The 13,473-nt window shown below is 30.2% G+C and overlaps 1 protein-coding gene across 2 annotated transcripts in view; it reads right to left on the bottom strand.

Moving 5' to 3' along the window:
* The window catches only part of LOC126902196 (NADPH oxidase 5), a 48,618-nt gene that overhangs the window by 30,640 nt on the left and 4,505 nt on the right, over window positions 1-13,473 (bottom strand). For both annotated transcript variants that reach the window (XM_050679229.1, XM_050679230.1), the window contains exon 2: window positions 12,443-12,834. In XM_050679229.1, coding sequence (XP_050535186.1) covers window positions 12,443-12,802 — 360 coding nt within the window. In that variant the 5' untranslated portion in view covers window positions 12,803-12,834. The remainder of the gene's footprint in view (window positions 1-12,442; window positions 12,835-13,473) is intronic.

Genomic DNA, 13,473 nt, shown 5'->3' with positions numbered 1-13,473 from the left:
CCCACTTTTTGCTGTGCTAGAAAACTTTCCCTGCTGAAAGCAATCACATTTCAAGGGGCCTAAGATGAAGATGAATGACGAACGGGTTTAGGTAATTATTTTGGCCTGTTTGTTCTTGAACCAGACACTATCGCGAAATTGATTTAAAGTTATTATGAAGTTGAGCTGATTAAATGCGTAAGCTAAAACGTGAACATTTTTATTATTTGATCAAACTCATGTATTCCCCAACTACTAGAGAATTAATAATCTCAATATTCTAATACGAAGAACGTACTCTAAAATATTAGTTGTTACTTTTTTTCAGAAAAAGGACATCAAATAAAGTGAACTATTATTTCGAATGTCTTTATTTAAAAGTTTACCACTTGATTATAGAATTTAACATTAATATAAAACAATGTTTTCTCTCCAAATTTTACAAAAATAAGTACAAAACAATTATCTATTAAGGAAAAATAGATAAACACAATTTGTAGTCAACACAATAATTTGTAGCTGCATGTTATACACATGGCCAAATATGTATATTTTAGAGAAATTAATTTTGTAGCAAATTTAATTTTTATTTTTATCATTAACTGAGAATAGTATGTTTTACATAGTCCGCCCACAATTGTAGTTTTCTACTATAATTTTATCATTTGTTATATCCGTTCAACATTTGTTGAAAATTATTATGTTTACTATTTCCTCTAGAGCTATAAAAACGATATAGTAAATCGCCCACTTGCTTTCGTTTGTTCACACAAAATGCTGAATGGCGGTTCTCAGTGAACTGTTGTCAGAGTAAACTCATGGCGTAGTATGGTGGGTCAAGTTAGTTGACCCATATTTGGTAGTAGATACGACAAAACCCATAGTTATTTTAATATTAAAGCACACACGCAGAACGGCAAGATCTCAAGCATACTTATATGTTACCATTATTATACTGAGTATATTAAAGATTTTGCTTGTAGGTACTTATGTAGAATTATATCACACACAAAGCGAGTTACGACACCGGAGGGAAGCTATTAAAAATGATAAAACCTGTTATTTTGTTACCACCGTACAATAAGTAATAATCATACGCGAAAATGGTATCGCTTATCACCTATCTATTGTAGTTCAATAATCCCTAAAAAACTGATATTAATCTGGATAATATTTATTTCTGACATTGGATAATTTGCACACATATCAAATACACAAAAGAACATAGTATGAAAAGATTGATTTAAATATCTAATTAGCACACAGCTTAGGAACTACTTTCCAACATATATCATCAATGAATACTTGTGACCGACAACAACTAGTATTCATTAAAAATATAATAATAATAACTCTAAATTCAGCTTTAAGGTGCGTACTAAAATTCCCCCCAGGGTCCATAAGACTTAACAATCCACGCACGCATATCTGCGCTTCATTACCATTTTTTTTTTACAGAAACTCTTAGCTGCTAAACGATCTTGTTTATATTAAACATTCATATTGCGAAATGGTAAAACGGTTTTCGGAACGACCATAGACAAGAATTCAATTTGCCCTGTAGATATATAGATACGCGCCTAAATGAATAGCCTTTGATAGATAATCAAATGGACTTGACATCTCGCTAAAGTATTTTTGATAGATAGTGAAACTATTTTCAAAGAAGATTAAAATATGTGATAAAACTATTTTCGTAACGAAGATTAAAATCTTTTAGTTAAGAAGTTTAACATGGAAATAAAAAAGATATATATTTAAATACATAAAGAGTATAAATGCTTAAAAGCTTAATTTTGGTAGTATTACATTTCTATTCAATTTTAAATAATAAAAAATACATACGTTTAGGAGTTTATCTAATTAAAACATGAATTATGTATAGTCAGCACGCAAAAAATTAATAAAAAGTTGATATATCAAATTTTGTACTTGGAGATGACGATCTATAAATTAGTGCATATGCATATCTTATCAAACGTTTGAAGTTTATACAGAATAATACCAAATTAATTTTCTAATGATCTAGCTACAGTAACCTGAGAAAAAAATATCAATTAAAATTGATAAAATTATAAATGCTAAAATTAAGTTTCTTAATTACATTAAAATTGCTTGAATATTTTTAACTTTTTTATTGATAATCTGCTCAAAATGAGTAGTTTTCGGTGGCATTAAGGTGTGCCTAGGCCCTCTTGACACACCCCCATTATATCACTAATGAATAACTCTAAAAAGCAATTAAATGTAATAATATTTAAAACGATAATAAAGATTCAGAAAATATAATAAATAATAATTTAGGTCGAGGGTATATGATTAGCATAATCACCTACATAATATTTGCGTATATTAATTTAAATAGTAAAAATGAAACGAACCAGATGATGAAGTGCATCATACATAACTTTCTTGATTGCATTATGATGTATACTATGATGATAAAATGTATGATATTTTTATACTTGTTTTAAAAGCAAAGAATATTTACATTAATAAAATATGCAAATATTTCTAAAAAATTCTAATAAATGCGTTTTAATTGGTTTACTGGAGTAATAATATTTTGGAAATGTATACAACTCTACCAACAATCAAAGTAAATAAAATTATATTAATATTTACTGATTTTAAATTTTAAGTATATCTAAAATTAAAAAATATAATGCTACTTGTTATCATAACCAACACTGTGAATTATTAGCATTCATAAATTTTGATTAAAATACGTATGTCTATAAAGCAACGTAAAAATATTTTTAGTCTTGGGGGGTTAACACTTCTAATCTCTCAAAACTGTAACATCGGAATGAGCATATTACTTAGTTTTCAAGTCAATTAATAAAAATCTGTCTGCTGGTGTGTTCGGATTTGTTTAACAAAATGTATAAACGCACATAACTCACAATCCAGATCATTACTAAGAATTTACATAACTGACAGTAAAAATGAACTTTTGGAAATTTAATGTCCTATTACATGTATAATAAGAAAATAATAATAATTTATTTAACTTAATTAAATTTAATAACTTAATTTAAATGCTATTGAAGAATTTGTTTTGGTTTCTATGTTACAGATTTTAGGAGAACTATCTCCTTCAGCCCTATTGAGATAACATCAGATCGATGTATGATCAGACCCGGTGTAAAAATTCCTGTCAAATCGTAAAGTAGACCAAAATTTATTTTCTAAAGAATTCGATTGTTTAAATCATAATGATATTAGCGATTGTTTTTCTTAACATTCAAACTTATATTTCTGAACTCAAATAATGTATATTAATCAAAAATTTAGTTAAGAGGGGTGTAGAGGGATCACTCACTTTCAAGAACAAAAACATTTCTCTAGTACTATACACAGTGCAGTTTATTGAGTGTACCCCTACTATTTTGTTAAACAATGATTTTTTCGTAGAAATGTACGGATTAAAATTTAGCTTATATAAAAACCATTGTAAATATCAAGTTTGTTGTAGGAATTATTCCTAAGGGTAGACTTTGGTGTAATTTTCGGAAGTTAAATGAAAATCTATTATTATTTTTTTACTATTAAATGGATAATAGTCGAAATAAAATTTTGACTGATCAATAATCAGTTTTGTAAAATTACTCTTTAGGATTTTAAAGAATTTGAAGATTTAGAACAGGCGATGAATGGCGTGTGTTTTGTATTATTACTTTTTGAGTTATACATTTTATTGATACGTATCCGGATACAGAGCCTAATAAGAATTCTTATTTGTGTTTTATGGAAAAAATAGAACATTGCTAAATACTACCCCTTCATCGCCTTTTCTAAATCTTCAAATATTAATACCCCAAAGAGTGATAATAGAAAACTGATTATTTTTCAGTCAAAATTGTATTTCTATATCAGTTTTTTATTGCAATAAATTTGATATTTTTAAAAAAATATATATATATATATATTGAAATAACTCCCCTGCATATCAATACTATATATTTTCTACGTGTAATAATATATATAACTTTCTTTACCGATAATTTGTCGAGATAATAAACGTAAAATAATATTTGTTTATAATAAAAAATATTGAAAATACTTAATTCAAAAAGCCACAAAAAATGTTAATAAATCGTGTATACGTATTTCGGGAAAAACATTACCATTATCAACGCTAAACACATTTACATAAAATAAGAACTAAAGACTTATTGATGTATTTATTGTATAGAGTTCATTGAATTGTAAGTTAAGCCAAGTACAAGTATTACTTTGAGGTTTTTTATCATGTTCAAGTGTCGTTGTCCGTAAGAAAGAGACCGGTGCCATGCGTCGGCTGTTTTACTGGGGTGCAGTCACATGCAAGTGAAGACGGGACATTGCTTATATGCATAAGACATTCATGTGTATGTACTTCACCTTCGAATACGACAATATACACTTATTATACACATCTGCGGGCCGATCGAGTGCGATAAATCATTTCTGTCGGCAGTGGCGGCGCAATCACCAGTAGTCTCACAGTTCTGTAGCCGACCGGACGATCCGTTATCGATGGAACACGGGTAAAAAGGTCCGACGCACTAGAGTGGAATTCGCCGGCGTTTAATATTGGTCGGTGTCCGTTTCCATGATAAAATTATAGACCGAGTGCAATACACATTTTACAGTGTTATTATTATTCATTCAATGTACAAACGGCCAAGGTGTATGTCATGGCGTTTGAAGGCGTACCTGGACATGTAGTACGACTATTTCGATACCAAATAATGGTACTGTACAAAAGCATAACTATTATTGTACCCATGCTGTTGATGCGATTGAAATAAAAAATTAAAACCGGCGTGTAGATACACCGATGTAATCTTGGCCAGAATCAAAGGTGTCCACCGAGTGTACATAACGTTTTACCAGCCGCCAGACGACATGAACTTCGTGTGTTGCAAGTACCCGCGGCCGAGTCGTGATCGTGTGTTTTTCGACTCGTTACTTATATTATTATTATAATATTACTACTCACGCGCTGTCCAAGTGGGGGACATAACCGATGTATTATTTATTGCTGTATAGGCAGACCCGTGCACGAACGCCGTCGCCGCGGTCGTTGGACGCTCGTCACATTGTTACTACGGCCGCTGCGATCGAAAACCTCTTTATGAGACCCACGGAAACATCATACTTGGAACAAGCACATAAACTGTAACGGCGGGCGTTGCATTATTGTAACATCACGACAAAAGGTCTCGAAGTAGAACATTAATTCCGTACATGGGGTTAAGAGGCGCTGTCCCGTGTGACGTCACCCTGATATATAAGGGCGTGTCGTCTACTCGTTTACCACCGACTCCCACTTGTTGCTTTCGTTTGCTACCTGTCCGAATCCGTTAACCGAGCGATATATTTTCGACCCATATTAACATAGTGTTATTAGTTTTTTAGTTTTATAGGTTTACCAACAGGCGAGTCGGTCATTTGGCAAAACAAATTGCAAACTTACTACTTACCGAGGACCGCTCGCCGCTTATTACATTGATCCGCGATAGTCATCTCCATTATACGTGCCGAGTCCGCGTGATGCAATACGCTATAATTATTTCTATCCAACGCAGATTATTTAGATCAAAACATAGTATACGTTTGTACGTTATATTACTATGGGCAGCAAATGGACGTAACGCGCGGCGACTCGCAAGCCAATTACGCACATTTTGAACTTGCCTCGTTCGATATACATTATGGAGTATCGAGTTACAACCCACACACTTATACGATTTTAATTGACTACAAAACAAAACATAATGTTTAAGTTTATTTATTAGCTTCTACCTAACATTCGATAGAGCAATATACATAAAATTTATTCCGCGAGCGAGCCGTACCGTACTCGCGTATGGCTATGAATATTGAGCCATGTGCTGTTTGAAAAGTACTAAAAACGACACTGTGGCTTCCGAGAGATGCTATAAGGCAATAAATTTTGTACTGTAACAACATAAATGTCGTGCAATAATTACAATATGATAACCCAAGCCAATAGAACGTTCAACTAGTATTTAATTTGAGAATTTCAACCGTATGACTTTGAATGATCACGTATGACATTACTATAGTACTACGATGTCCATTTATAGAACACATAGGATACGTCCTGAAGACATCTATTCGACATCGGTAAACGCCAGTATAAATGCACCCGGACTGGCTACTGGGTTTTATAATGGGCAAAATAATGAATACGAATCAGGAAGAAGGAAACCAGAGTGCGAATCGATGACGTTGATTTACCGACATTGATCCTGAGAACCATTTATACTTTTCCAAAGACGGCCAATAATAATAATAATAGGGATTTACGATGAATGCATATAAATGTAATTTTTTTAGTTTATACGTAATATCTGGCAACACAATTTGAATCGACTGAATGAGGGGTCCATTTGCAAACAATGGGATTAATGTGGAATTTCGCGAGGTAATTAGATCCAGTGCACACGCGTTCAAGTCTACGGCAGCTAAATGACAGGTCGGTTGATTCATGAACTCTTGAATGTACTTATAGTTATACTACAGAGGTTTAATTCTTATAAACTCGGAATCGTCAAGGTGTCTTGACTGAACAGTAAACGTGTCATTTACTTTAACGTATTACAGTGATGTATATACTCGTGTCTTACATCGGTAAGTAGGTATTATTTTTTCATCTGGCAGCGTTTCGATATCAGTGAATTAAAGTCATTATTAGTCAGAACATACGTAATTAAATTACATTATTGAAACATTTTTTTAGTTTTTAATAAACAAAAAATGTATATTGAAAAATAATTGGTCATAATATTTTATGAACAAAAATTATTATTAATCATTAATATAATTCTTTCATTATAATACATGGAAATGTGAAAATGAAAATTGAATTACTTCGTGAATTCAAAATTTCTATTCATTTATAATAAATTTATTTGATTTATTATTAAGCCATTAATATTAATAATGTGAGGATTTCATTTTTATTCCTAATAAATTGATATCAACTGTAATAACAAATATATATCTTTAAATTATTTAAAATTCATCATCAATACGATTATTTCATTGATTTAAAATACAAATGCCAAAATCAATAACAATTGTTTAATATTGAACATTTAATATAAATATAGAAGAAATGATAAAACATTATACCTAATGATCGGTCCATTATGAAATACTAGAATGCTCAAGACAGGTATGTGTAACAAATAAATGTACACGCTACTGATATTGTAAGTGGTTTTAATCTTCACCACATAAGTCGTAATTATGATTCATTAATGTAAACTTGGTACACTGAGTTATATACTCGGTGTTGCTATCAAAAGGAAAACACATGCCATATGTATTTATAAATAAGTTAATTAATGAAATACTAAACGGGACTATTAAGATTGTTTATATATAAAACATAATAAAACATCAAGCAAGATTTTAAAAGGTTTCAGATTTTAATAAAATTAAATGACAAAAGTATGATTCAATTTGTAAAAAATAAGTCTTGATAAATCGTACTATAGTTAAAAATTTATTATGTATTATGAAACGTTAAATTGGAAAGTAGAAATTTAAAATTCTGTAAAGCAAAATGTACCAGGCATTAAAAAAAAAATGAAAAACGTTTTATAATTTAATGCTCAATAAATTATTAAAGTGTATTATTGTCAGATATTTATAAAAAACAACTTTATAGTTGTAATCACGTGTTATTAATCATCACGTATTCTATTTTTCTTGGTAAGATTTTCCAGGAAACATATTTTCATAAGTATAATCTCTTAAAATATAATTTTATCAGATCAATAATTTTTATTTTTATTTCTACTGTGGTAATAGTTATTCGATATATAGTCTGAAGTGATTTGAATGAACCGACAAAGAGTTGTTTTAATTGAGGTTTAACTCTCGCTTTACATCGCTATAACTGGAAACTTGTAAAATTATTTTAAAATATATATAACAACTAAGTAGATGTTTGTATTAAATCTGAATTATAAATAATATTTATATATATATGGTGTTCACAGTTACTAAAAATGAATTCCACTTAAGTGCTTTGATATATAACTTTAATTTATACAACAATCTATTTTATTAGGAACTCAATTGCTTTTAATAACTATTACTACGTATATTAATTTTAATCGTATAATCTAAAATATATAAGCGTTTTCCAAATTTAGCGATTGATAGGTATTAGTAAATTATTAACTTAATTAAAATATTTAATCATTATATATTTATTTTTAGTAGTAGTAATTTCAAAATTGAAATTTACAATGTAATAATGATGTTAATTAAGAAATAAAACAAGTGTTGACAGCAATATCGAAACTTCTATTGACTACGTTTCAAATTTAAGTAAGTACTCCAAAAGCCTTATAGGACTCAAAAGGAAACATTAAATATGGCGGAGTACAGTCTGAAGATATCCAATTAAAATGGTTGCGAAAGTTTGAACTCGATTATATACATGGGAAATCAACTCAAGTTAACCTTTTTCAGTATGCTATTTATTATTTCACAACTACTGAACAGTGAATACAATACAAAAGGGTGTATAAATTCATATTAAAGTAAACAACTTCTACAGTCAGTGTGTAAAATAATGGACATGAACACACTGCATTTAATGATCAATTTAAAGAAGTGTTGAATGGCTATACATGTATTAAGACGTATATGTATAAACTGTTTTTAATAAAAAACGTAGTTTTTAAAGTATTTATCTTTTATCAGCATAGTTAAACTATTTCAATTATTTATCTTTGAATTAAAAACAATTTCAATTTAATTTCGTTAATGTTAGCTAGCATTCTATTTATTTTTTATATATTTATTTTTACCTACACAACCTACACAAGGAGCAACAGCTAATAAAATATGTACCTTAAAACGTGTTATTATTTACCTAATTTAATTTTCGATAGCATGATACGCGCCCTATAATTGACGCTGATTTATTGAAAAACATTAACGTATTGAAAGTACACATGGTATAATGCAGCATCGTAATTATGTATAGATAATATTCTGTTATGTTTCTCAGTCACCACGAATGGTAATTTGAATATTTTCCTGAAGATCCGCACAGATAAGTGAACATACGCAGACATGTTGGCGGTAGTTGAAAGACAGATTGGTGCGAAGAAGACACGGTTATTAGCGGACCTGGATCACCTATGACCCACCGATATTTCGTCGGCAACAAACAAATGACTTGCTCACATGTATCCACTTTCTATAGCCGGAGAACGGCTGCAGCAAGTGACCATCGCGTTTGCACATGCTCTCGCTCATATTAACTGTGTGTCCGTGTTCAGGCCATTATCATAATATGCCACACGATTTGTTAATTGTTAATACACGAAAACAATAGACCCACGTAACGGTTTAACGCGGCCTCACACGGTTACCCTCTTTTCTCCGATCAGTCTTCGGACTACATTATTTTATCCGCGATCGTGTTCGATTAGTTTAACAGTATTAATTTTGTATCATGTCACGATTTTTGTGATTTGCCACCGTATCACTCTCCATTTATCAGCCCGCTTGAATTTATTTAATGTCGAAGGTCAGAAAAATTGTTTAAATGTAATCAATTGATCACAGCTGCTATAATATTTAATATATGCGTAAACCTCATTTTATAGTAAAAAAAACTGGGACAGAACACATTTAAAGCATCAAAAATACTGTTTAACATTTATTGGTAGCAATCGTGAGATAATAACTTTTTTGACAGCGAGTTTATATGCTAATGTTGTATAGTAAATGAAAGGTTTTATTTTGTTACGTCGAAAAAAGATTTCTTCATATCATATCATAAATTTAAACGATTACTTATATTTATTGACAGCGAAATTCTTTTTAGGAAAATTATTTCCAAGCCACATGAAAGTTATAATTAAAAAAGAACAAATTATTTGAAGAAAAAAAATCATACATTAGTAAATTAGTATGTATTTATAACTTCGTCTGGATTAAAATAGATTAAAATAATTAAAACAAGTTACTTGAAACTCAGATAAATAATAAAACCAATTTAATTTGTGCCTCGTTCATTTTTACGTTAATTATTCTAATACTTACTGCTAAAAATGACTTCTAATAATCACACGTGTTTATTAATGTTTTGAATTTTTTATTGTATTGTTATGTATATACCATATAATTTATATTAAAAAATATAATCGAGTTTAATCATAAAGAAAAGCTTATATGTAATCATAATTTTATGTTTACCATAGTAAACATTACAATGAGAGTTCAATAAAGATGAATAACGACATTATTAGATATGAAGTTTTAATAGACAAAAAATAGACAAACAGATATTCAAATAGCGGTGTGATATTTTTCCAGAGTACTAAAAGGGAACACGTCAAAATATATAATTATAAGCAATTATGCGAATACTCTCAATGAATTAGTAACTTAATATGTTATAAGCACATGGAACTTAGATATTTAATTAATATAAATAAAGTTTAAAAAGCTTTAATGAACAGAACTAAAACAATATTAAAAATAATGCAAAATTTTTACTAGTTTAAAGTAAATAACAATAAGTAAACCTCAATAACAAAATGATACTTAAAACGATTTCAATATTATTTGTTTTAATAATGTGAGAAGACACAGTACCGTGTTACTTTTGGCCGCACAATACGTTATAAATCTAAACGAAGTGTATGGACTTGTGAAACAAGTGTGCGGTGGCTTAGCGGTAAGGTTTGTCTTTACAGCACACAGGATCTAATCCCGTACATTGCCTTTTTTCTCACATGACTTCCGGTACTCTTTTGATGACCGGACGTCAATTCTCGATTGGGAATCAAACCGCTCTTCTCACGTAACAGACGGCGATACTTATCACTGTACTACCGAGGCGGTCGTGTTTAAGTAACAAATAATAAGTATATGAAATTCTGAAGAACCTACGAAAAACAAGATGTTAAACTGCATTTTTCATAAGAATTTAACGAATAATAATACTTTTGATTGCATTTCATATATTATATTAACAATATTATAATTGAACCTCGAAAATTATATTATATAACGCGTAATTAGCAGCGCTGCTAATATTAGTTATGACATAGAATTTTGACAGATACAACATTATTATTAATTTAAAATTTGATTAAGAAAGGCGTGGGTGTACTCCTACAACGAACATAGTTTATAATAACCGTTGAACGAATCGTAATAAATAACGGTTACCAATGTATAATAATACTGTAGTACAAGTTTCCCAGTGATATATACGATGATATCATGTCGTCGACTAGGGCGATGACAAGTTAATATATGTTTAATTGTTCTCTCGGCTAAATATCATTGTCGATGCCCAACAATATTTATTCTTCTATCATTTCCACCGTCTATATTTTTCCACACAATATAAGTCATGTTTGATGTGTCTATATTTCGTGTCATGTTTCGTTTGTAACGGCTCCTCCTTACTCCTCGCGGCTACAAGTTTTCACGAACTAATAAACTCGGTAACTATTGGCGGTCCAATGTTTTATAGCTTTGATACACTCATGAAATGTATGTACTATGCAAATGAAATAGTTCATACCTTTTTATTTTCCAGATAGTATACTTGCGCGTAAATAAAATGACTCCAATCTCAACTTAGGAGATCGTGTAAAAAACACGTTCCGAAACAGCTATACGGAGTTCAGTATAATCACAATAAATAGTATAAGTCTGGACACGATTCAAAGAATATACGTTAACGTTTTTAAATGATCATTTAATAATGAAGGATAAGTATGAGTAATTATTTTGTTATCAAGTCTTAATTCAATTATAGCGCTCGCGTTGAGTTCAGCGATATCTTTTTTTAAAACTTTGTCTGTGCAAGTAATTAAAAATCATGTATGCATCACATAATTAGCTTACAGCTTCAATTTAAAAAAACTCGTCATACGTGTATATGGATATATGGTCGATTAAACAACAGCTTAATGTGTTACCAGTGTTATAAACAAATATGATTCTAAGCGTGAATTGAGAATATACAGAACACTATTCAAAGAAAAGTGCCCGAGATTTTGTCCATCTTATTTTAATAGTACTAATAGTTATTGTCTCCTCCATGTGGAGTTTAATATTAGGTTTGTGCGACTTTAAATCATATTTGCCTTATCATGAAATGAGAAAGATTCGTAGGAAATACGGTTGAATGATCGATGATTTGGTGTCTACTTAATTACACAGCTTAAAATCTATGATTATAAGATTCCAAGTCATATACTAAAAGACAAACAAGTATAAGCTTAATTAATTATTCCTTTTATGGTCTTGAAAGTCAATTATATACGAACTAATTTATATAAGAAATAACTTGGGTGAAATATTACTTTGCTTGAATTAACAAAAATATATGTAAGCGAAATAATACACGAACTATATCCAATACGCATTCAAATTATAAAACTATCTATTTACTGACCTTATTAAGTATTCCTCTTTTGAAGTTATCTCTTGAGTATTTTCCGTTAACGCTCTCGAGCTCTAGGTGCTGGGCACATTTTCGTAACTTGGTCGCTCTCTCTCGTTCCTTCATGCTCTCCATTTCCATTGTTGACATAGCTAGCTGTTTAGGTCTAAGATCTACTTCCGTTATGGGCGATCTTGAACCGTCGATGTTAATTTGAGCTGTAGGGCATCGCGATTCAGTGTCGTCGTTGCGAGAATATTTGTTGTTTAGAGTATCCGATTCCCAAGTTATCGTCATGTCTTTGAGACGACCCAATGATTTACGCCTAACTGCCGTCTCGTCATCACCGCGTACTGTACTTACCTGTTCCATGTTATTGTTTTATCTATACTGGCCATACATTTCTGAAAAATAGTTATAGATCTATATTAAAAACGTAGGCTGAAGACTTGATAATTATTTTAATTTATAATGCTAAAAAACACAATTCTAAATATGTTACGAAAAATAACAATTTAATTATTATACGCTTCTTTCAATGAGATTCTCAATCACCGCTTTTTTCACTATGTCATTTACACTCGTTTAAGTCTCTCGTATAATAATAAAAATGCATCAATGGTTACGTCTGGAAATATGTGGTGCGTACTACATGATCCAACATTTAACGATTTACCCGCCCATTTTATTTTTATTTTTATTTACATTGTTCGAACAAACATACATATCATTCGGTTGTCAGGTTAAACCGTGTTTAGTATTTATAATACGACACAGCAGTCAGTATATTATTAATTCTTTTTTTTTTATGTTATCATGATTGATCGATGACTAAGGTGAAGTGGTTTATCGAGCTCGTCAACGTATAACATGATTGGTAAGATCAACTTGTGATCAATATTTTTATTATGCACATTCATACTGTTAAGTTAAGTTGAATCAAGTTAAATTGTAAATTTTTACAGAAATACAATTTAAAAAAAAAAAAAATTAATATCATAAAATTGAATTTACTGAACAAAAATATTTACATAATTATTAAT

The sequence above is a fragment of the Daktulosphaira vitifoliae genome, unplaced genomic scaffold, assembly GCF_025091365.1.
Source record: "Daktulosphaira vitifoliae isolate Bord-2020 unplaced genomic scaffold, ASM2509136v1 Scaffold_3, whole genome shotgun sequence".
Classification (NCBI taxonomy): Eukaryota; Metazoa; Arthropoda; class Insecta; order Hemiptera; family Phylloxeridae; genus Daktulosphaira; species Daktulosphaira vitifoliae.
The sequence above is the reverse complement of the archived record's forward strand: the minus strand, read 5'-3'. Positions and strand labels throughout refer to the sequence as shown.